Here is a 26,194-nt window from a genome sequence, read left to right as displayed (position 1 = left end):
CCTGATATGTCAGATACCCAGAGCCAACCAATCCCTCATCCTACACACACACACACACACACACACACACACACACACACACACACACACACACACACACACAGACACACACACACACACACACACACACACACACACACACACACACACACACACACGGCACCCAATTGCAGTCAGGCTGACACAAGGTTCGCTTCCTCAGCTAGACTGTATCTCTGACGTCTGTGAAAATTTATAACAGTGTCAGTACAAAAACTCCCTATTTTCTTTTTTTTCTCAGCCGTTTTCTTTCCTTTCTGTTTTCTCGCTCCAAAACAACTCCCACTTGCACTGGCAACAAATTACTATAAGTGCACCTACAATTTCACTGCTGTAGTAAGAGCTGGCGACTACATCAGTATTTACGCATCGAAGCCAATTTACTGATCATTAAAATCACCTGCATGTTCTTCAGATCTCAGAGGTTTGCTAGGTTTCTCTTTGAGAAGGAGATTTTCAGTAAAACGTAGAACTCAGCTTTATGTTTCAACAAATCTGGAGATAGAAAATATAATCTGAAGAAGCAGATCGCATTGTTTGGTTTACTGTGGTTTATTTGAGCTCCGTAGTAGTGTGTCAGGATGTGCTAAACTGTGATGAGGTACATAGTTGTGTGAGGGGTCTTTGAATTTCTGCAATTGTGTGATGGGGTGTGTACTTGTGTGACGGGTCTATGAATTTCTGCAGTTGTATGATGGAGTGTGTAGTTGTGTGATGGGGTGTATAGTTGTATGATTAGGTGTATAGCTGTGTGAGGGGGGTGTATGAATTTCTGCAGTTGTGTGATGGGGTGTGTAGTTATGTGAGGGAGTGTATGAATTTCTGCATTTGTGTGATAGGGTGTATAGTTTTGTGATGGGGTGTATAATTGTACGATGGGGTGTATAGTTGTGTGATAGGGTGTATAGTTGTGTGATAGGGTGTATAGTTGTGTGATAGGGTGTATAGTTTTGTGATGGAGTGTATAGTTTTGTGATGGAGTGTATAGTTGTGTGATGGGGTGTATAGTTGTGTGATAGGGTGTATAGTTGTGTGACGAGGTGTATAGTTCTATGATGGGGTGTATAGTTCTATGATGGGGTGTATAGTTCTATGATAGGGTGTATAGTTGTGTGATGGGGTGTATAGTTGTGTGATAGGGTGTATAGTTGTGTGATGGGGTGTATAGCTCTAGGATGGGGTGTATAGGTGTGTGATGGGGTGTATAGTTGTACGATGGGGTGTGTAGTTGTACGATGGGGTGTATAGTTGTGTGATAGGGTGTATAATTGTGTGATGGGGTGTATAGTTGTTCGATGGGGTGTATAGTTGTGTGATAGGGTGTATAGTTGTGTGATGGGGTGTATAGTTCTATTATGGGGTGTATAGTTGTGTGATAGGGTGTATAGTTGTGTGATGGGGTGTGTAGTTGTATGATAGGGTGTATAGTTGTGTGAGGGGGTGTATAGTTGTGTGATAGGGTGTATAGTGGTGTGAGGTGTGTATAGTTGTGTAATAGGGTGTATAGTTGTGTGAGGGGGTGTATAGTTGTGTGATGGGGTGTATAGTTCTATTATGGGGTGTATAGTTGTGTGATAGGGTGTATAGTTGTGTGATGGGGTGTGTAGTTGTATGATAGGGTGTATAGTTGTGTGAGGGGGTGTATAGTTGTGTGATAGGGTGTATAGTTGTGTGAGGGGGTGTATAGTTGTGTGATAGGGTGTATAGTGGTGTGAGGTGTGTATAGTTGTGTAATAGGGTGTATAGTTGTGTGAGGGGGTGTATAGTTGTGTGATGGGGTGTATAGTTGTGTGATGGGGTGTATAGTTGTGTGATGGGGTGTATAGTTGTGTGATGGGGTGTATAGTTGTACGATGGGGTGTATAGTTGTGTGATAGGGGTATAGTTGTGTTGGGGTGTGTAGGGCTCTGTAGTTGTGTAGTGTATTGTGCACTTAGTCTACGGCATGGTCACAAATCTGCATATGCAGAAGTATAAACTACTTGTAAACCCACCACTTATAACCAACAGAAAAACCCCCAACACCCTGCTTATAAACCTGTCAGTTCCTAATCACTGCTTCAGCCTGCAATTTATTTATTGCATTTTTTTGTCTTTTTTTTTAAATAAGTTGTAAAATTTACAATTTATAAAAAAAAAGACAAAAACATGCAATAAATAAATTGCTGACAGTTTACTGTATGAAATTAGAAATCAACTGCAGAACTCCTGTACTTGTCTGACAGCAGTGGTTTTATTGAAGCAGGAGAGAGAGAGAGAGAGAGAGAGAGAGAGAGAGAGAGAGAGAGAGAGAGAGAGAGAGAGAGAGAGAGAGAGAGAGAGAAAGAAAGACCCTGCTGGGAGTTCTTCATTCCAAATGGTTTAATTAGTAAAACTCAGGAGTAAGATTTATGATCATCACTGCATTCTTCTTTGGGATGCTTCAAGCTTGTTACAAAAAAAATACAAAAAAATAAAAATCTATTACCCTGAGATGGTGCCAGTATCTCAGCTCAAATAAGTTCTTAAATATGGAGTAGATACAAAGAATGGATGAAAGGATGGATGGATTGATAAAGAATTCTATGAATCTCTATCTGATTTTTGAACCAATTCCATAAGATATAGGATTTTAGTTTGTCATGATGCTCATTGTAGATTTAGTGTAACTCTAACTGATGGAACTATACAGCGATTATAAGTACACTATATGGACAATAGAATAAACACCTTTGGGATGAATTGCAACACTGACCGTAGATGATCAGATGATTTTATGCCGATGTGGCTGAATCAGCACAAAAATCTACGAAACCTAGGGGAACATCTTCCCAGAAGAGTGGAGGTTATTATAACAGCAAATGTGACTTAGTGTGGCATGGGATGATCAAAACTGTTTGGCCGTCATATTTTCTCTAAGACTTATTTATTGAAGGAGTCTCCAGTGTCAGACACGTCGCTCACATTATTCATGTGGGCTTGGTTGTGGTTAGGTGCATCAGCATAGTTCCTTTTTATCTCTCCTGAGTTTCCTCATCTGTTCTCTCCACATATTAATGATACCAGTTCATTTTCCCAACCACTTTGCATAAAGACAGGAGATTTTGCCAAACTAGCATTCTGCAAGAGCCTTAAATTATTCACAATGATTAGTCTCCCTCTCCCTCTCTCACTCTCTCACTCTCTATCTCTCTTCGGGTGTAGGTGATTGATGAGATTGATGTGATATTTATTTGGATCGTGTTTCTCATCCATCGGGTCCATGGTGTCATCAATCATAGCCGTCTGGCTCGGTGCTGCCACGCTATTTACGAGCCGCTTTTCACTGCGGAGCGGCTTCCAATTTACACGCCACTGCAAATCAAACGCCAGCCCGAGCTCCTCCTCAGCCCCGGAGATTAGCATGCTAGCGTTTAAACACACTCCCTTGTTAGAATATAGGCACCTTGCTGCCACTCACTGAAAGCGGAAGGTGAAAAGTTAGCCGTATTAGAACGCCGCTGTTATTCTCACTGTCCCCTTTATTAGGAACACCTGCACATCCCTGCACTTATCTAATCGATCAATCATGTGACAGCAGCTCAGTGCACAAAAACAAAATCATGCAGGTATGGATCAAGAGATTCTGTTAATGTGCAGATCAGACATCAGAATAGGTGGAGAATGTGATCGCTACACAGAGACATGGTGCCGAAAGCAAAAAAACACCCTCGGGGAAGAGAATTTGTAGCTGAAACACCTTGTCGACAAGATGAGCGAGATCAGGGCAGAATGTCCAGACTGTTCCTTGAGCCAGCAGGAGGTCCACAGTAAATCAAATAATCAATCTTTTTAACCGTGGTGATCGGGAAGAGCACACAACAAATCAAAAGTTGAGGTGGATGAGCTACACCAGGAGAAGACCACATCAGGTTCTATTTTGATCAGCCAAGAATAGGAATTTCATTTCATCATGGGCACAGATTTACCCAATGAGTTTGTGCCCAGGATAGTCTCAGATTTCTGTTGCTGGCTGACCAGAGTGGATCCTGATGTAGTCGTCCCCTTTTTTAGATCATTCAACTGAAGGGTCAATGTTTTGTTCATGCTGAGATGCCTCTCTGTTCACTATGGTTAAGAGTGATATGTACTTTCTGGCACATCTCAACCACATCTGACTGTTTTTCTCCAATCTCTCTCATCAACCGGGAGGTTTTTTTTTTTTTTTTACGTCAGAGAACTGCCACTACTCTATTTTTTTATCCCTATTGTTATAATTTATAGTTATACTTTTTTACATTTTATATTTTCATAATTTTTTTTTTCTATTTCCATTCACATTTTGTGCAGTTGTAATAATCATTTCACTACATGTCGTACTCTGTATGAATGTGGATGTGACAAATACAATTCGATTTGATTCGATACGATACCTGACCTTTATCTCCATGATTTTTTTTCATTGCATTGCAGCCGCATGATTGGTTGATCAGATAACTGTCTGAAGGTGTTCCTAATAACGCGGATGTTGAGGGTATAGAGGCTGTAAAAGCCCACTATCTCCCTGCTTGCAGCTGTAGTATAAAAAAAAAAAACCCACACACACACCATGTTGCTGTGTACAAGTGTACATGTGTTTCATTGAGGAGAGATTGATGCTCTGAACATCTGTGGTCTGAAACTCCATTGATCTGAAGCTGACTACAGCCTGAAGGCAACGTTGAGCTAAAGGTGTCTAGCATGAGATTCGGAAGTCTCTCAGGCAGAGGTGGGCGGAAAAAACATACATAAATATATAAATTGAGATTCATTTAGATGAGTTTGTATCTACATTTCAATATTGGGAAAACATTTTTAGAACCATGGTATGGGTTGTTAGTACCAGATGGGCTGGTTTAAGTACTTCAGAAAGGGCTGATCGCTGGGATTTTGTGCTTAGACTGAGAAATGATATTTTAACAGCAAATGAGGACTAAATGTGGATTAGGATGTTCTTATGCTCAGGTGTCCACACACTTCTGTCCATATAGTGTGTGTCATTAGCGATAGATTTTTTGCACACACTCAGAGTGAGCAATCTTTAAAACTTTGTCTTGAACAAATTAAGCGCACAGAAAACCGAGCAAAAAGACGACTAGGAATCTTCCTAACATCTGTGCCAGCATGCACCTCTACCCGCACCACTAAACATTATAAATGATATCTAAGAAAGAACTGCAATCTGCTTCTCTCCCTTTTCTCGCCTCCTAAAAATGATGGATCGCCTCCATCCCACGAAACGCTGATTGGAATTAACGAGGATGGTGGGAGGAGTCCGAAGCGGGTGTTATTAGGGCAGAGCAAAAACTAAGCGGACAGTTATGGAACTGAACGCTCTCGAACGAACCATTTTAAAAATGGAGGTGTAGAAAATTTCCCTCAAAAAAGCACTGGTGGAAGTCATCTGTTCTTTAGTGGCTACAGAGCAGCACAGATTTCTCTCCCCGACTGTTTTTGTGTCTGCGATTCGCCTGCAGCTAAGGCTTCTGCTCCAGCGGACACACGAAGGGGGCAGGCGAAAGGAGCTGAATGCTAACAGGGTCGGTTTAACGGACTCGAGTGTGCGCGCGTGTACGCTACTATGAGTGTGTGGATGTACGTGGACTTGTGAACATGATGGATCACCTGTGTTTACAAGGGCACAATTGGCTTTCTATTATTATACTCAAGTCAGCCCTAGAGCTGCACATGAATCGCTCATGCCGAATTCAGAATGACACTTGATGATCGACATTAGAAATACACCATATGGACAAAAGTTTGTGGACAGCTGAGCATTAGCATAAGATTTTGTGCTCAATGGAACACATTGAATCCTCATTTCCAGTTATAATTACTTCCACTCTTCTGGAAAGATGTACCACTATATTTTGTGGAGATTTTTGCTTAATCAGCAGTACTGATGTAGGAGAGATGAGAAGGCCTGGGGTGCACTCAGTGTTCTGATTCATCCCAAAGGTGTTCAGTAGGGTTGAGGTCAGCACCCTTTATATAGACTCCAAGACAGCAATCTAGGTAAAGCACATGTTCATGGAGCTGGCTTTGTGTATTGTTATCTGGAACAGCATCTTCTAGTTCAAATGAAAGCATCCGAAGACATTCTATACAATTGTGTGCCTCCATTGTAGTAAGAGTTTGGGGAAGAAACACATACAGTATGGCTGGAAAATTCAGGCGTCCCAATACTTGTGTCCATATAGTGTATGTTAAATAAATGCTGTAATGGGATTACAAAATGCAATACAAAACAAATATATCTGCCAGCTCCTGACATATTCAACAATTTGAAAATCAATCTTTTACTTACCTTTCTACGCTATCTCCAGGCCAGTACGGAATCTCTTCCGCCTCACGATGTACGTAGTTACAAATCCAGACGTGAGATTGAGTAGCGGTCTTAGGCCGAGCCTCGGAAAACGGAAAGAGTCTGTTTCATTTATGACGTTCCACTTCGAAGGTATCTCATATAAAACAAATTACAGGTTTTCCTTTAATACGGCCAAAAGGCAATATTTCATATTTGTGCCTCAGACTTTTGCCGTGTTGCCATATAGTGGTTGAAATTGAATTTCAGCAGCTGGAAACAAAACAAAACAAGCCAAAAAAAAAAAAAGGCGCTAGTATATTCGCCCTGAGAAATTTTTCCTGCAAAGCTAGGCTTGATGTCATCTGTAAACATGAGGGTTCTCGAGATTTCACTTTGACGTGCACAGTCAGTGCACATCTGCAGTTTAGCTTTTTCTCTTTTTACCCTGGTGCTTTTAATGAAATAAGAAAATAATAATAATAATAATAAAGTTCAGTAGGAGCGAGGTTTGTGTGTGATGAGGGAAGGAGGAGAAGCAAACATATTAAACTCTTGTGAGAGCTTTTTAAATGAAAAGCAAGCTGCTTTTTCTGCATCTTAACATCAAAACCAATATATTGAGGCATCAGATCATCCGTCTCCACACCCCCCTGTCCACTACAACTGACTCTGTCAACCCAACTACCTGCATGTCTTCCCTCACCACATCCATAAATCTCCTCCTTGGTCTTCCTCTTTTCCTCCTTCCTGGCAGCTTCATCCTCAGTATTCTTCTACCGATATACCCCATGTCCCTCCTCCTCCCCATGTCCAAACCATCTCGCCTCCCTCACCTTGTCTCCAAAACGTCCTACATGCGCTGGCCACATCCCTCTTTACCTGCTGCCGCATCTCCTTGTACTCCTGCCTACTTTTCTCTTCTCTCTGCCAATCCCAATTCCTTTCCGCCAGGCTCTTTCTCCTTATGCTTCTCTGCACTTCCTCATTCCGCCACCACGTCTCTTTGTCTTCCTTTCTGAACATCATTATTATGTACATCTTTCTGCAAGTTGTCATTCTATATGTCTTCATTCTGTACATTCTTAGTTTGTATTTCTGTATTTGTTCCTTTACTAGTTAGCCAAAATCTTTTGTTTCACAGGGGATGAAATTAAACCTCTCCTGCCTACACTAGTAGTGTTAACTGCAGTGTTGTACTGCTACAACACCAGTTATAACATAATGCAGTATAAATAGTAGTAAGAAATATCATTATACTATGTATTGCGTCAAACCCGAACTCTATTTAATGCAACAAGAGACATTTCACCCAAATGATTAAGGTTAGAAAGCACATTTTTTAGGTGACTAAACTTGATCGTAAATATTTTTACTTTTGAATCCATAATTATTATGTAAATTTAAATGGTATTTAAACAGTGATGTCATGTGACAGTCATATTGTCCACCTAATTATACAGATATACATTGGCCTAAAATAAAAGGACTATATGCAGCCTTAAAAATAAGACAATCACCACCAACTCAAAAATGCTGCCTACGTTGGTCGCCTCCTCACAAACATGTAATGACAGTGTTCAAAATAACACTGCACCATGTAAGTGCGTAATTGTGACCCTGTGTCCACTGTACATCCAGAGGATAAGACATGACTGAGGACAGGTCTCAGCAGTAGAGACACATTGAAAGTCTGTTCAGGCAGAGTCTCCAGGGAATTCGCTGATTGGCACACACACATGCACACACACAAACATTCTGCTGCCAGTCCACAGTGGGTTGTAGCTGGATGAACTCCTCATGCTGTCGGTGAGCTTTAATTAGCCTTCTCTTAGTGCAGGAGGAAACCCCAAGCATCGATCTTTCCCTGCAAGAGCTTCGCTGGCACACACACACACACACACACACACACACACACACACACACACACACACACACGTACACACACACGTACACAAATACGCCCTAACTCGAGCATGGAACACTCACTACCACACACACTATTAGACAAACTCATAAGATACAACCTTGCATAAAAAAGGGAAAGCTTGATGAAGGGTAACATGATAAGCAATTTAAAGGTAGTTCATTGATTAGGTCATTGATCTACTTCAGATCCCAGAAACACAAATGCCATCGTTGCATCCTTAAGCAAGATTCAAGATCTCGTGGCTAGGAATGTTTTGTGGACTTCCAGGTTGCGACTTCAAAATATAGTTTACATACTTGAGAGGCCAAACCTACAGACAGCTAACCTGGTCAAAAGGTGGCAGATTTCTCTGTCTACTTTTATTCTCTGCCAACCACTAGTGAGAACAGCAGGGCAAACCAGTGCATTTTGTCCCAGTGGACTGTCCATCTGAGCCAGGAAAAAGTGCAGTAAACAGTTTAACTGTTTCCTAGTCCACACTATAACCTTTTAGTTTGAAAATGTTGTTTTTACGTTGCAGTGTGGCTTTCGAAAGCGATAACTTTTTAGTCATTGCCACAAAGCTTTAAAGAGCTGGAAAGTAAATACTGTACATGGCAGGCAGAAATGAAGCAGGTCGAGGCATGTTACGTTTTCCTCGTGCAGTACGGGGAAAACAAAAGTGTGGACGAAGAGCATTAAGACGGAATTTTTTTTTTTTTTTTTTTTATGTATTTGGGTTCATGTACTTGTAGCCCTAGTGGACCATTTCTGGGTACAGACACAATTCTCCCAGGTGTGTGCTGCCTTGACTGTACATCCAGTTCATATCAATCCCAGCAAGTGCCCTCAGCGAGGCCTTGGGTCCACCTGCACTGTGGAGAGCACTTTATGACCTTGTACTTGTTAGGTGATTTGTGATCAGACTGTCACAATGAAAACAGATCTTCATTTTTTTAAGAAGAATTTGAGGATCTGAGAAGCCACACTCATTTCTGAAAGGAGCAAGATTGAAGGTTATCACTTTGATTTGGAATGTCTGTATAGAAAATATGAAACTTAGAACCAACTGTGGAAAAAGGAGATCAGCTCCATTTACATGATCTATTCCTGTGGGTGCAGGGCATAAATAACGGGAAAACAGCAACATGTGAATGACAAGGAATAAGTTCAGGCTATGACTGAAACCACCAACACGACTTTCTAAAGAAGGCAGATCATCTTTCAAGTCTCCTCAGCCCAAGGTGGAAATATATGTGTCAAGTGTAACAGGATCTAATATTGATGGGGATCTGGGCTCTGAAAATCAACACTGCTGTAAAGAGGTTATTAGCTGCATAAGTAGTAGAATAGCTAACAAATTGCCTGTGTTTACCATACACAAGGCAGTGTTGCAAGACCAGAAAGCTAGCAGTGCATTTGTATCTGGATTTTGTGCTTTGTTTTGGGGAAACCACCAGCAAAATCATACAAGTAAAAATGGATGAAAGGCCATGCTATTTCTAACCCTTTATGTTAGCTAATGCATCCAGCAGTAAAGCTGATGGTCCACAACCTCTTTTAATGCTCTCAGTGAAGTCTTTACCCTGTAAAACTGTGAAACCTTTTGTGTGACTGGTGCTGTGTGAATGCGACGCTGCACATCAGCCCTCAATCCAATTTAGCCCATCACCATTTGAAGGGTGGCTGTCACAGCTTGTTTCGAGCCTGCCAGCACTGCATGCACGTTGGTGGAGGCTAATTTAAAAGCCTTTACAGTTCGTCTGTCAGTCTAGAAATATATCCCAGATATGTCCATAGGCATAGACGTACTTCATCGGCTCAGGATAGGAGGGAAAACCAGCTCTTGGGCTTCACACAGACACATAATCAGTGCTCATCCTTAAAATCCAGGGGGCTCAAAACTGGTTTCACAAGTGTGAGTTGTGCATCATGGCTCATTAGTCACTTAGAATCAAGCTTGGGAGCGAACCAAGAGAAGCATGCATTATGACACTAGTAGAATGCAGCCACGGGCCTGCAAAATCTTATGTGCAAGGCATGTGAAAGACCACAGAGAACTGGAAAAAAAAAAAAACGACTCCACAGCGAGAGAACAAAGGATCAATAATGGACACCTAATTCTATTTCCATTGAAAGATCTGGATAATATGGTAGGATTTGTTATAGAAACAGTGACGAATGCCCCTCGGCCATAATGCCCACTGCCTGGCTAGACGGCACCCCATGGAAAGGTTCCAGTCTTGAAAATTCCCAAAATTTTGCAACCCTAGTTAAGACACCCATATAGCAGCCTCAACAATAAGCAGATGGAGGTGTAACAATTGAGAACTACTCAAGTGTGCTAAGTCACAGACGTGATTATCAGGAGACCATAGAGGCTGTGGGACTCCAGTCCCTTTTTGCCAGCTAACTTTGCAAGCTTAATAGTGAACGGTAAAGTAAGGCCAGGGATGGAAGATCCTTTACTTTCCAAGCAACATTCCTGTACAAAGCAGCATGACAGATGAGCGGCTGGCTTTTGGACATTGCACTGAGTCATGGTTAGCAAGTTTAGCAAGATCACAAGGTAAACCAGTTCAAGGCATGAAGTAGATAGATGGCTGTATGGCTTTTTTCTACAAGTACTACATCATATGATCGTGTGTTGACTGTTGGAAGATCTCGACAGGTGTGTGCACGTGCACAAGAAGGTATATGGATTTTTATCCTTGCCTATGGCTTAGATAATAAACCATACCTTAAAATATTATCATTCTTAACATGCTAAAATAAACACTTGCAACAGGTAACAGAAAGCCTGGGCTAGGGGAAGAATACACTCTTGAATCGTGAGGCCAAGCGTTCTTTATTCCTGCGTACTGCATTTTTTAAGTGCACTTCGGGCGATGAACAGTGGGGGGTTTAGTGATACTGCATCGAGCGAGAGAAAGTAAGAGTGTGAGAGAGAGAGAGAGAGAGAGAGAGAGAGAGAGAGAGAGACAGTAGTCCTCAGGCTATTCCATCAGCTCATCAGGAGTGCTCTCAGTTGTATTCTGTCTTTGTGTGTGTGTGTGTGTGTGTGTGTGTGTGTGTGTGTGTGTGTGTGTGTGTGTGTGTGTGTGTGTGGGTGTGTCAGTGCATGTGACTGAAGGCAGGGAGACTGGTTTAAGTTATCGCACGCTCTAAATGTCAGTGTGCTTGTGCTTCCCCTCCCAGTCATGCCAGTCACTTTAAAGTGTATTTCTTCTCTCTCTCTCTCTCTCTCTCTCTCTCTCTCTCTCTCTCTCTCTCTCTCTCTCTCTCTCTCTCTCTCTCTCTCTCTCCCTCTCTCCCTCTCTCTCTCTCTACTGTGCTCTGTTCCTTGCTGTCGCTGTCACCTGGAGGATAACTAAATAATACACACCATAACAGAATCATAGAATTCTTGTTTTGGAAATGTGTGGTGATCCATCCTCTCTGTATGAGAACATATGGGTTACATTTCTAGGTGCTAAATAATGCACATTATAAGACTAAACATTCAGTAAGCAATGCTGCCGGTAAAAAAAAAACCTTGAAACTGGAAACTTTTAACCCTCAGGACATTCTGCTTACATTCTTCACTTCTGTGAATATGTTCTATCGGATAATATGTGTTAAGGTGAAAAAGTGAATAATCATTTATGTGATGTAGATGTTATATGAACTAAATGTGACGAAATGTGAAAACTGCACCGTATCAACAATTACTGAGTTCATTATGTCAATTCGGAACTAATAACCTACACATTTAAAAGACGAATGTTAATCGTGTCACGGTTTTGTATAGCAATGTTTAACACATGACAGAAACAGATTATTTTGTGCTGTGCTGTTCTACTGCAGCATTCTGAAGACTCTTTATACTCCATTGGCATTTGATAAACAGAAAACATCACTATAGCCACAATTCGGTTCGTTCTTTGCTTTCCTCAATTCCTAAAACAAAAATCCTCTATTTGCCTCAGGTCACTAAAAAAAGGTCTTCAAAAGCTGTCTCACTCTGTATGGAACTGGAACCGTATGTTACTATGGTTACAGCTGTTTGTAAGCAGCGCAGCCCTTTAGGACGCTGATTAAACTGACCACAAACTACCCGCGTGTTTAACGCTCTGAGCTCACACCTGAACTTCCAGCCAATCGCCATCCAGTATTCACTCAATGTAATGCCAAATAAAAAAAAAAAAAAAATACACATTTAGTTACATCATGGAAGGAAATCACATGAAACAGACTTTAGATTTTCTACTTTTTTGTATCCATTCAGGGTTAAAGAGTTATATTATGTGAAAAGAGCTGGATCTGACATCCCTGGAAAGCATCCCAGAGTTTCCTGACCCTATATATATATATATATATATATATATATATATATATATATATATATATATATATATATATATATATATATATATATATATACATATATATATATATATATATATATATATATATAGATATATATATATATATATTATTTTATTTTATTTTATTTTATTTTTTTATTTTTTTTTCACTTGTTGTAAGTGTTTTTCATAAACTAGGACAGATGAAAGGATTTGACCTGCTTGAGCGATCGATATTGAATCGGATGTGTCAGCTAATTCATCCCAATACAAACCTGACGCTTTAACCAGTATGGATATATAAAGCAAAAATGAGCTGTGTGAGCTCTCTCTTTCTTTTTCTATTATTATTATTATTTTGTTTCTTTTTTTACCTTGCACATTGCCCAGGTTTATGTTCGTTAGTAATTAAAATTACTTGAGAATATCACATGATGGACACAAAGAGAGGGAAAGTGGGATACAAAAGGGATTCGGGTAATTAATGAGTGCGTAAGAGGCAGAGTGGCCACTAGAGACCCATCTGGCTCGCTGTTTTCCAGATTCAGGTTGTAAAATATAGATGTGGGTGGTATTGTTTGTGCATGCTGCTTTACTGCTGCAGCTGGAGCTCTATGAAATGGCACTGAATGCTTCACACTCTCTCGGTCTCTGAAACTCTAATTTGTTACTCTCCGTTATAAACGAGTGAGTGATGATCGAGTTACAGTATCATTCAGATGTAAGGAAAAAGATTCACTTGTGCTAGAAAACGTGCTTTGAACAGCACGGAGTTAACTAAATGTACAAGCGTTTATTAAATCGTTTCCTCAGGTCAGATCTGTGTCCCTAGAATTTGTCTCCATTATAAAGCATTGCCATCATGAAGCAACATTATAACTCCATTATAATGTGCTGTAGTGCCTCAGTGTTGTGTAGCCTGTAGCACCGCACGTATCTCCATCTAAACCCAGAAATGTTCTACCGAATTAGGATCTGTTGAATGAGCTTGTGTTGCGTTTGTTTGATGATGTGATAGATGTAGTTGTGTGTCAGTGTTTAGGTTGTGATGGGATGTTTGTAGGTCACTGTTTAGGTTGTGATGGGATTGTTTTTGTGTCAGTGTTCAGGTTGTGATGGGATTATTGTGTATCAGGGTTTAGGTTGTGATGTGATAGATATAGTTGTGTGTCAGTGTTTAGGATGGGATGTGATGGTTGTGTGTCAGGGTTTAGGTTGTGATGTGATGGTTGTGTGTCAGTGTTTAGGATGGGATGTGATGGTTGTGTGTCAGGGTTTAGGTTGTGATGTGATGGTTGTGTGTCAGTGTTAAGGTGGGATGTGATAGTTGTGTGTCAGGGTTTAAGTTGTGCTGTGATAGTTGCATGTCAGGGTTTAGGTTTTGATGTGATGGATGTGTGTCAGTGTTTAGGTTGTGATGTGATGGTTGTGTGTCAGGGTTTAGGTTGTGATGTGATGGCTGTGTGTCAGGGTTTAGGTCGTGATGTGATGGTTGTGTGTCAGGGTTAAGGTTGTGCTGTGATAGTTGTGTGTCAGGGTTTAGGTTGTGATGTGATGGTTGTGTGTCAGGGTTAAGGTTGTGCTGTGATAGTTGTGTGTCAGGGTTTAGGTTGTGATGTGAAGGTTGTGTGTCAGGGTTTAGGTTGTGATGTGATGGTTGTGTGTCAGGGTTTAGGTTGTGATGTGATGGTTGTGTGTCAGGGTTTAGGTTGTGCTGTGATGGAGGTTGCTGTGTGCCAGGCAATAGTGTGTGCTGTACGAGTTGTAGCTGCAACACACTCTAATGAGGTGTACTCTTTAATCTACTCTAATCTTTCCACTGTGTGTGTGTGTGTGTGTGTGTGTGTGTGTGTGTGTGTGTGTGTGTGTGTGTGTGTGTGTGTGTGTGTGTGTGTGTGTGTGTGAGCATGTGTTCATATGTGTACAAACAAAAAAAAAAGGGGGGAAAAATGTTTTAACGTGCTCTCTAACCTTGTTGCTTTGGCTATTCTTATAATGAGCTTGGCACACAAACACACACACACACACACACACACACACTTAGGGCAGTAGACAAACAGAATCCAATAGGAAGTATGGAAACAAACAGACCTGCACTTGGCTAATGGCAGCAATTTAAGAAAACGCAGGAGGGTGGTTGAGACAAAGAGAGAAAGAAAAAAAAGGCAAGAGAGGAGCTGTGTGAGTGCAGTCTCTAATGAGGTAGCCAGCGAGGCACTATCACTTTACCACAGTACACTGATGAGGCGTCTGATGGTGTCAGGCAATGAAAAGCTCGTCCTGTTCTCCTTGTTAAATATATCTGTGTATACCCTCTCTCTCTTTCTTTCCGTCTGTCTGTCTCTATCACTCTGTCTGTCTCTCTCACTCCGCATTTCCTACCTCATTAGAAAAGAACTGTCTTTTTATCTTTTGCTTTAAGTACTGTCATGCAGTTTGTGTCTCTGTGTCTGTGTGTGTCTATGTGTTTTGCCTTGGACATTTTAGGGAGAGTGGGAGTAGTGAAGGGCAGCATGCTAAGCCTGCATTGCCTCTTGGCATTTCGTAGACTCGCTCAGTGTATACCCTGCTCACAATTAGCGAGCGCTGTCGTGCAGGGCTTTCTAGCTTAATGAGGATAAGGAGAATTATGGCCGATGTGCATTAAGAGTGAATCCCGATAGGCAGGCAGGCCGCGTGCAGGTTTGGCATCCCGTTACGGAACCGTAGGGAAAACGATCTTTTGACATTAGAGATCATTAGATACTGCAACCACACACGTTGCATAAGTAAATAGCGTTAAATGTTAAAAGTATGCTGGTGATTCAAACGTGACGTGTACTAAATTATTCTGTCGCACTATAACGACACACGTCATCCCTTACTGTTCTCCAGCCTATCGAATTGCATCAATAAATAAACTCCACCAGTAAAATAGCCAGGAGGCATGGAGCTGAATGCTGATAAGCCCCATGGGTGTGTCCCAGCGATCACGGGGCACAACTGGTGTCTGCAGGGCCATCGTTCCTTTAATGCAGAGAGAGCCATGTGATGGAGGATTAGTGCGTTTATTAACAACTAAAATAATTCTTCATTGAAGAATTCATTACCTTGATGATACCCCTGACTCAGAACACTCTCAGTATCCTACCAATCATTACGAACCTCATACTGCTGCGAGAACAAGTAGATATATTTATTGTACTTTACACTGTATTTGTTTATATGTAGGAGAATGTGTTGGAAAATAAAGCTTTGGGAAGGTGTTGTGGTGGAGATTGGGAAGGTGTTGTGGTGGAGATTGGGAAAGCGTGGTGGAGATTGGGAAAGCGTTGTGGAGTTTGGGGAAGCCGTTGTGGTGGAGTTTGGGAAGGCGTTGTGGTGGAGTTTGGAAAGGCGTTGTGGTGAGTTTGGGAAGGCGTTGTGGTGGAGTTTGGGAAGGCGTTGTGGTGGAGTTTGGGAAGGCGTCGTGGTGGAGTTTGGGAAGGCGTCATGGTGGAGTGTGGGAAGGCGTTGTTGTGGAGTTTGGGAAGGCGTTGTGGTGGAGTTTGGGAAGGCGTTGTGGTGGAGTTTGGGAAGGCGTCGTGGTGGAGTTTGGGAAGGCGTCGTGGTGAGTTTGGGAAGGCGTCATGGTGGAGTGTGGGAAGGCGTTGTTGTGGAGTTTGGGAAGGCGTTGTGGTGAGTTTGGGAAGGCGTTGTGGTGGAGTTTGGTAAGGCGTTCAGGTGGAATGTGGGAAAGGCGTTGTGGTGGAGTTTGGGAAGGCGTTGTGGTGGAGTTTGGGAAGGCGTTGTGGTGAGTTTGGGAAGGCGTTCAGGTGGAATGTGGGAAAGGTGTTGTGGTGAAGTGTGGAAAGGCGTTCGGGTGGAGTGTGGGGAAGTCGTTGTGGTGAGGAGTTGGGAAGGCGTTCGAGTGGAATGTGGGGAAGGCGTTGTGGTGGAGTTTGGTAAGGCGTTGTGGTGGAGTTTGGGAAGGCGTTGTGGTGGAGTGTGGGAAGTCGTTGTGGTGGAGTGTGGGAAGGCGTTGTGGTGAGTTTGGGAAGGCGTTGTGGTGAGTTTGGTAAGGCGTTGTGGTGGAGTTTGGGAAGGCGTTGTGGTGCAGTTTGGTAAGGCGTTGTGGTGGAGTTTGGGAAGGCGTTGTGGTGGAGTTTGGGAAGGCGTTGTGGTGGAATGTGGGAAGGCGTTGTGGTGGAGTTTGGGAAGTCGTTGTGGTGGAGTGTGGGAAGGCGTTGTGGTGGAGTGTGGGAAGTCATTGTGGAGGAGTGTGGGAAGGGGTTGTGGTGAGTTTGGGAAGGCGTTGTGGTGAGTTTGGTAAGGCGTTGCGGTGGAGTTTGGGAAGGCGTTGTGGTGGAATGTGGGAAGGCGTTGTGGGGGAGTTTGGGAAGGCGTTGTGGTGGAGTTTGGAAAGGCGTTGTGGTGAGTTTGGGAAGGCGTTGTGGTGGAGTTTGGGAAGGCGTTGTGGTGGAGTTTGGGAAGGCGTCGTGGTGGAGTTTGGGAAGGCGTCGTGGTGAGTTTGGGAAGGCGTCATGGTGGAGTGTGGGAAGGCGTTGTTGTGGAGTTTGGGAAGGCGTTGTGGTGAGTTTGGGAAGGCGTTGTGGTGGAGTTTGGTAAGGCGTTCAGGTGGAATGTGGGAAAGGCGTTGTGGTGGAGTTTGGGAAGGCGTTGTGGTGGAGTTTGGGAAGGCGTTGTGGTGAGTTTGGGAAGGCGTTCAGGTGGAATGTGGGAAAGGTGTTGTGGTGAAGTGTGGAAAGGCGTTCGGGTGGAGTGTGGGGAAGTCGTTGTGGTGAGGAGTTGGGAAGGCGTTCGGGTGGAATGTGGGGAAGGCGTTGTGGTGGAGTTTGGTAAGGCGTTGTGGTGGAGTTTGGGAAGGCGTTGTGGTGGAGTGTGGGAAGTCGTTGTGGTGGAGTGTGGGAAGGCGTTGTGGTGAGTTTGGGAAGGCGTTGTGGTGAGTTTGGTAAGGCGTTGTGGTGGAGTTTGGGAAGGCGTTGTGGTGCAGTTTGGTAAGGCGTTGTGGTGGAGTTTGGGAAGGCGTTGTGGTGGAATGTGGGAAGGCGTTGTGGTGGAGTTTGGGAAGTCGTTGTGGTGGAGTGTGGGAAGGCGTTGTGGTGAGTTTGGGAAGGCGTTGTGGTGAGTTTGGTAAGGCGTTGTGGTGGAGTTTGGGAAGGCGTTGTGGTGCAGTTTGGTAAGGCGTTGTGGTGGAGTTTGGGAAGGCGTTGTGGTGGAATGTGGGAAGGCGTTGTGGTGGAGTTTGGGAAGTCGTTGTGGTGGAGTGTGGGAAGGCGTTGTGGTGGAGTGTGGGAAGTCATTGTGGAGGAGTGTGGGAAGGCGTTGTGGTGAGTTTGGTAAGGCGTTGCGGTGGAGTTTGGGAAGGCGTTGTGGTGGAATGTGGGAAGGCGTTGTGGGGGAGTTTGGGAAGGCGTTGTGGTGGAGTTTGGAAAGGCGTTGTGGTGAGTTTGGGAAGGCGTTGTGGTGGAGTTTGGGAAGGCGTTGTGGTGGAGTTTGGGAAGGCGTCGTGGTGGAGTTTGGGAAGGCGTCGTGGTGAGTTTGGGAAGGCGTCATGGTGGAGTGTGGGAAGGCGTTGTTGTGGAGTTTGGGAAGGCGTTGTGGTGAGTTTGGGAAGGCGTTGTGGTGGAGTTTGGTAAGGCGTTCAGGTGGAATGTGGGAAAGGCGTTGTGGTGGAGTTTGGGAAGGCGTTGTGGTGGAGTTTGGGAAGGCGTTGTGGTGAGTTTGGGAAGGCGTTCAGGTGGAATGTGGGAAAGGTGTTGTGGTGAAGTGTGGAAAGGCGTTCGGGTGGAGTGTGGGGAAGTCGTTGTGGTGAGGAGTTGGGAAGGCGTTCGGGTGGAATGTGGGGAAGGCGTTGTGGTGGAGTTTGGTAAGGCGTTGTGGTGGAGTGTGGGAAGTCGTTGTGGTGGAGTGTGGGAAGGCGTTGTGGTGAGTTTGGGAAGGCGTTGTGGTGAGTTTGGGAAGGCGTTGTGGTGGAGTTTGGAAAGGCGTTGTGGTGCAGTTTGGTAAGGCGTTGTGGTGGAGTTTGGGAAGGCGTTGTGGTGGAGTTTGGGAAGGCGTTGTGGTGGAATGTGGGAAGGCGTTGTGGTGGAGTTTGGGAAGTCGTTGTGGTGGAGTGTGGGAAGGCGTTGTGGTGGAGTGTGGGAAGTCGTTGTGGAGGAGTGTGGGAAGGCGTTGTGGTGAGTTTGGGAAGGCGTTGTGGTGAGTTTGGTAAGGCGTTGCGGTAGAGTTTGGGAAGGCGTTGTGGTGGAATGTGGGAAGGCGTTGTGGGGGAGTTTGGGAAGGCGTTGTGGTGGAGTGTGGGAAGTCGTTGTGGTGGAGTGTGGGAAGTCGTTGTGGTGGAGTTTGGGAAGGCGTTGTGGTGAGTTTGGGAAGGCGTTGTGGTGCAGTTTGGTAAGGCGTTGCGGTGGAGTTTGGGAAGGTGTTGTGGTGGAATGTGGGAAGGCGTTGTGGGGGAGTTTGGGAAGGCGTTGTGGTGGAGTGTGGAAATGCTTTATGGAGGAGTTTGGGAAGGTGTTGTGGTGGAGTTTGGGAAGGCGTTGTGGTGAGTTTGGGAAGGCGTTGTGGTGAGTTTGGTAAGGCGTTGTGGTGGAGTTTGGGAAGGCGTTGTGGTGCAGTTTGGTAAGGCGTTGTGGTGGAGTTTGGGAAGGCGTTGTGGTGGAATGTGGGAAGGCGTTGTGGTGGAGTTTGGGAAGTCGTTGTGGTGGAGTGTGGGAAGTCGTTGTGGAGGAGTGTGGGAAGTCGTTGTGGAGGAGTGTGGGAAGTCGTTGTGGAGGAGTGTGGGAAGGCGTTGTGAGTGTGGGAAGGCGTTGTGAGTGTGGGAAGGCGTTGTGAGTGTGGGAAGGCGTTGTGGTGAGTTTGGGAAGGCGTTGTGGTGAGTTTGGTAAGGCGTTGCGGTGGAGTTTGGGAAGGCGTTGTGGTGGAATGTGGGAAGGCGTTGTGGTGTAGTGTGGGAAGGCGTTGTGGTGTAGTGTGGGAAGTCGTTGTGGTGGAGTGTGGGAAGGCGTTGTGGTGAGTTTGGGAAGGCGTTGTGGTGCAGTTTGGTAAGGCGTTGCGGTGGAGTTTGGGAAGGTGTTGCGGTGGAATGTGGGAAGGCGTTGTGGGGGAGTTTGGGAAGGCGTTGTGGTGGAGTGTGGAAATGCTTTATGGAGGAGTTTGGGAAGGTGTTGTGGTGGAGTTTGGGAAGGCGTTGTGGTGGAATTTGGGAAGGCGTTGTGGTGGAGTTTGGGAAGGCGTTCGGGTGGAATGTGGGTAAGGCGTTTGGGTGGAGATTGGGAAGGCATTTGGGTGGAATGTGGGGAAGGCATTTCTTGTGAAGTGTGGGTTTTTTCAGTTTTTTCCACCTTTATATTATTTAATCCTTTGGGTGATAAACCCGATAATATAACACTGTAATGTGGTGTAAATTATCAATCAAAACATGATTTACTTTTTCTTATCGTTCCACTTGTATATGAAACACAATTGAAAGAGAAAGAGATGGAGAGATTGAGAGAGAGAGATTGAGTGAGATGGCTTGTGCAGAAAACAAATTACAACATCAGCATGTATTGTTTTTTTCTTAACCATATGTTCACACACACGATAATGCCTGTAAATGAGACACACTTACATATAACACACACACACACACACACACACACACACACACACACACACACACACACACACACACACACACACACCTGTTCTTACAGTGCAGCAATACAATCTGTTAGGGTGAATATTAATACTGACATCATTATCACAGCCCACGGCAGGCTGAATGCTGTGTGTGTGAAAGCGAGAGAGAGAGAGAGAGAGAGAGAGAGAGAGGGGGAATATGTACCAGAAAAGGAATTATTTTCAAGTCTTTTCAGCCAATCAACCAAATGATTAATTCAGATTCTGTCACCAGTTTGTTTTTGTTACATTCTGTGGAACCGCAGTGCCGCCACAGCGGGTACCAGAGTGCTTTTACATTTCCTTCTTTTTTGCAAATGTTGATCTGGACAGAAGGAAAGACTTAGTGTATGGAAGTAAACAATAAGTAATGAAGTGATTAATTCAATATAGTGTCTCATTCAAACAAGTTAATCAAATGACTGGCACATATCTACTATTTGTGAGTTGAAGAAAATGGAAAAACAGACAGTGGGGGTGTGTGTGTGTGTGTGTGTGTGTGTCTGTGTGTGTGTGTGTGTGTGTGTGTGTGTGTGTGTGTGTGTGTGTGTGTGTCTGTCTGTGTGTGTGTGTGATGGCCACAGCTGGTTCAAGGTTTGTTGCCTAAAAATGGGGCTTTATGCATGAGAGGGACAGCTGATGGTCTGCTATCTTCTGCCTCTCTCTTTCTCTAACTCTCTCTACCTCTGTTTATGACTCTTTTCCTTCTCTATCTCTCGCTCTCTTTCTCTCCCGACACACACACACAAATGCACATTGTTCTCAGACTCTCCTTCAATTCTTTCTCCCAATAAGTTATACAGAGACACGCCATACAACTCTTTCCATACACACACACACACACACACACACACACACACACACACACACACACACACACACACACACACACACACACAGTATTAGTGTGTGTGTGTGTGTGTGCTGCAGGACAAATGTGCAGCTAAGTTCAGGACTCACACAGTTGTTCCAGACTAAATAGAAATCTATTTTACACCCTTGTCTCTGCAGCACCATTCCCCAATCGTACTGTTTCATAAGAGACTCATAAGTGTGTGTGTGTGTGTGTGTGTGTGTGTGTGTGTGTGTGTGTGTGTGTGTGTGTGTGTGTGTGTGTGTTTCCTAAGCGAGCACAGTGTTTCATAAGAGCTTGTGTATGTGGTGTGTAGTGGAGTGTTTTAGTGGCTCATTTGGTGCAGTGTGGGGTGTGAAGTTATAGAACAGTGTTACAGTGCCGTGTGTAATACAGTGCCTGCTGTGTGTGTGTGTGTGTGTGTGTGTGTGTGTGTGTGTGTGTGTGTGTGTGTGTGTGTGTGTGTGTGTGTGCGCCTGCCATTGACAAGGACAAACAGGTTCTGTATAGCTACAGCAGGAGCAGGGGATGATGAAGGGAGGTGTGGAAAGGGCCAGGCTGGTGTGGGGGTTAGGTGCGAGAAGGATGCAGCTGTTGCTCTCGTCAACTTTAGGGAGAGGGGGATGAAGTAAGAATTAAAAAGAGGGAGGGGGTAACAACAGGCATGACTGAGACAACAGAGACACAATAACACCAAATGGAGATAGAGAGAGAGAGAGAGAGAGAGAGAGAGAGAGAGAGAGAGAGAGAGAGAGAGAGGGTACAGATTTATTATGGCCAGAGAGGAGAATCTGTGCTCATCGCACGAAGATGAGTTTAAAACAGGAATGTGCATCCTATAAAAATCAACAACAAATTTTTACCTTTTTACCCAAAATTTCATTTTTGGAAGAAACTCCTACCCAATGTAATGTCCTGAAAACACTCGCCCCTGAGCTCTAACTTCCTGTGTCCTAACAGTGCATTCCTACTACCTTCTACATGTTTATTTAGAACCTGTGACGCCATTTCCCACCTCAGGATGCATGATCTGCAAAGTGTTTGTCGAAGATAATTTTTTTTAAATAAACAAGAAAAAGAAGAAGGGAAACTTTACTATGAGCGAGCTCACAGTATTGGAGAAAAGCTCACTAAGAAGACATCAGGATAAAACCTCGAAAAGGAATGAGAAATAATATTTGGGAAATGTGTATGGCATCAATGTAATCCAGTTTGGGTTTTGCCCCTGGTTGTCTCAGATTCTTGTTCTTGGGTGATGGGAAAGCAAACCAGTGTGGTTTTCTGCTCTCGTAGCCCATCCACCTCAAGGTTCATAGCATGCTAGGATGCTTTGCTGCGCACTACACTTGTACAGAGTGATTATTTGAGTTATTTGTAGCAGTGGCAGATTTTGGCCTTTTTCCTCTGATCTCTCTGATCTATTTTATTCACAGAACCATTTCTGAAATACTCAAACCAAACCAATCTGGCTCCAGCAACTATGTGATTACATGATTTTTTTTTTTTTTCATAATATTAATCTCAACATTATTTAATGCAGAAGTCTGCTGGCAAATGATTGGATAGGATAATTGGATAGAATTTTTCGTTCAGGCATTCCTCATACAGTAAAGAGCATTTCAGTCCAGAACAACCGACTCATTAATGTACAAATATTTCTCAAAAATATGATTTGCAAACAATTGTAAACTGTGCAAAATCAGGGGCTCAAACGTTCCAATAAAGAACAGTGTTCCATAAACAAAACCTGCTCTGTTCCCTTGCCACCGCATTTTATAATTGTTGCTAAAAATTGGTAAAGGCCCGGGGGTTGAAACATGGCCGCAGGAAACGAGGAAACAAAGAGTAGAAAGGCGTTTGCTGTGCTGTGTGTAGAAAGGAAAACACACACACACACACATAGGCGGTAGAAGAATGTGTGTGTGTGAATTCTTATTTCACTGCATCCATTTTGCTAAAAGTGGGAAAGAACATTCAAACAGCATCTCACAATGACTGCCTGCATTCGTTATAAAGCTGTACACACTGCAGTTACAGTATAATACGTATAAAAAAAAACAATCCTGGAAATCATATAAGAGATGGAACTGGACCTTCTCGCATATTGCCGCATTTGTGTGTGAGAAAATAAGGCAAATATTCTTAGATCTTCAGGAGCTTATTGTGCACAGGCTCCAGAGCGAAGGATCTCTGTGCGGGGATGTGCGAGTCATTAAAGCACGTTGTGGGTTTACTCGCTTTCTGTTCGCTCAACTAGATCGTCACTGAAACAAATTGAACTTTGGGTTTCAAATTTAAGGAAAATAAGACAGTATCCCTCGTTGCACTTCGTTTTGTGGTTGGTGGCCCTTTAAAAGTCAGGGTTCGCTAAAAATCAATACAAAAAATGTAACCTGTAATAAAGACAACATTTCTATCCTGATGATAGATAGAAAAACCAGCTTATGAACTTGAGTGATGTAGCTAAGGTTGAGAAACTGTCAGGCTCTGCCGACTTTTTTTGTACACAATCCAAACACTAAATAAATACACATACACAGTGACCTTGAAGCACCTTGAACATCTGCTCCAACACATCCATGTTTATTTATAAAGACTTTTTGGTGAAGAATTTGTGACCTTTATCCCTTAATGCATCAAGTGGTCAAGTTTGCATCACTCTGTTATTCTTAACAGGAAAGCTGTAGGCTTTGTGTGTGTGTGTGTGTGTGTGTGTGTGTGTGTGTGTGTGTGTGTGTGTGTGTGTGTGTGTGTGTGTGTGTGTGTGTGTGTGTGATGGAACTCACGTCTGGCCCATCTATCATCTCTCTCCAACAGCTGTGAAGTGTGTAGGTCTCTAGAGACTCAGCTCTACACACACACACACACACACACACACACACACACACACACACACAAACACACACAAACACACACACACACACACACACACAAACTCACACCGTACTGCTTGGTAATTCATAGCTGCTAATAAACACACATCCAGTTACTTCCTGTGGGATCTCTGGCCTTGGACAGCATATGGTGAAGACAAAACCTGGGCTGGGTTTAACATTTGACAGATTTCAGATCTCTTCAATTCCATACTCAGTTTTTTTCAGCATCTTTGATGTCATTTTCACTGCTGACGCTCTTCTATTGGACACACTTCCCCCAAATTTCACCTTCATAAGACGGTGTTTTGGGTGGGGATTATTGAGTTACTGCATCAGCAACTGCATTTCTCTCTGTCAGAGTATTAGATGACTTTGTGTGTGTATGTGTGTGTGCCATCTGCTGAGTGTGAGGTTGAGAGAACATGTGTTTGGTAAATGCCTCAGTCAGTCTGTAGGTATGTTTCCAACCAAATATTTCTCAAAAGCATCCTGGCAAATTCTTGGCAAAATTCAAACAGGAAATCTTTTGTCGTTTGCCCAAATACTACAGTCCTGTGAATGTTCCAGAAAGGAACAAGGAGATTGAATAAACACTGAGCCAAACACACACAGAGTCTGGACCACACACTCGTTACACAGTGTTTTGTTTAATGTTCTTTTTATCCGTTAAGGTTTTTTACTTAATATAGAGGATCTGTTTGGTTTAGTCTAGAATTATATCAATTCTGCATTAATTTGCATTCACCTTACGTATAATGCACAGGAAATGCAATTATACAATTAATGTAATTTATGTATTTATAATCTCCAGAAGAAGATAAGCTATGAGAGAGAGAGAGAGAGAGAGAGAGAGAGAGAGAGAGAGAGAGAGAGAGAGAGAGAGAGAGAGAAGGAGAAAGCAGACGAAACAGAAGGGAAAGGGGAGACAGCAGACAGAGAGGGAGGAGAGAGACAGATAGAGGGAGAAAGAGGGGGTAAATAAATAGACAGACAGACTGCAGACAGTGGGGACAGAGAGACGGACAGATAGACAGCAGACAGATAGATAGGGGAGAGAGAGACAGAATGAGGGGGTAGAGAAATAAACAGACAGACTGCAGACAGTTGGGACAGAGAGACAGACAGATAGACTGCAAACAGATAGAGAGGCGAGAGAGAGACAGATAGAGAGAGAAAGAGGGGGTAAAGAAATAGACAGACAGACTGCAGACACTGGGGACAAAGAGATATACAGATAGATAGATAGATAGATAGATAGATAGATAGATAGATAGATAGATAGATAGATAGATAGATAGATAGATAGATAGATAGATAGATAGAAAGTGGGGACAGAGAGACAGAAAGGGGGGGTGGACAGACAAATAAAAGGGAAGCTCAACAGGTCTAATTGTGTTTGGAAGTGAGGAGTAAAGGAAGATGGTCCCTGTTTAAGTCAATGCACTTATTTTGATCAATGTTTTGTGTGTGCTTGTGCTTGTGCTTGTATGTTATTGATCCGTTTCAATGCAGAAATTAGCTGTTTTGGGAGCAGCTTTGTTTTGCCTAAAGCCAGGGTTGTGTGTGTGTGTGTGTGTGTGTGTGTGTGTGTGTGTGTGTGTGTGTGTGTGTGTGTGTGTGTGTGTGTGTGTACATGTTTATAGAGCTCTGATTGGCGTTGTCAGATTCAATCTCTCTCACTGTCCCTCCCTAAACTACACCTCTCATCCGAACCCCACACACTCATTTAAATTTAATGAGAGTTGCCCCTCACAAAAGCTTTTGTGCGTGTGTGTGTTGCAGTGAACAGCGGAGATGGCATTGATTACGGCCAACAGAAGCGGGAAAACGTTGGGGATCTCATTCAAGAGACACTGGAGGTGTTCGAGCGTTATGGGGGAGAGGACGCCTTCATTAACATCAAATATATGGTGCCAACATATGAGTCCTGTCTCCACAACTAACACAGACACACACACACACAAACACTCAACTGCTATACCCTGAGCCTTATACTCATACTAATAAATTAGTGGCCTGATTCATTGCATTATTCTTGTGAGTTTCCTTTGAATTCATGAAACATTAAAGCCTGCGTTGTGATGTCACTATGATGTCAATGTGTGTTTTTACTTTAAAAGATCCCTGACACTTTCAGCCATATTTGCTTTTTTTTCAAACTGTTAGCACAAAGTTGAATGCACACTACTGTATAAAATGTATTTGGTTGCAGCATGAAATTTTTCCTTC

The 26,194-nt window shown here is 43.4% G+C and overlaps 1 protein-coding gene across 1 annotated transcript in view; it reads left to right on the top strand.

Moving 5' to 3' along the window:
- Window positions 1–26,052, top strand: part of pacrg (PARK2 co-regulated) — a 97,464-nt gene extending 71,412 nt beyond the window's left edge. Inside the window, exon 5 of the mRNA XM_083550381.1 lies at window positions 25,748–26,052. Within this exon, the coding sequence (XP_083406507.1) occupies window positions 25,748–25,908 (161 nt within the window). The 3' untranslated portion in view covers window positions 25,909–26,052. The remainder of the gene's footprint in view (window positions 1–25,747) is intronic.
- The last annotated feature ends 142 nt before the right edge of the window (window positions 26,053–26,194 follow it).

This window comes from Silurus aristotelis (genome assembly GCF_946808225.1).
Source record: "Silurus aristotelis genome assembly, chromosome: 9".
NCBI lineage: Eukaryota > Metazoa > Chordata > Actinopteri > Siluriformes > Siluridae > Silurus > Silurus aristotelis.
The sequence above is the reverse complement of the archived record's forward strand: the minus strand, read 5'-3'. Positions and strand labels throughout refer to the sequence as shown.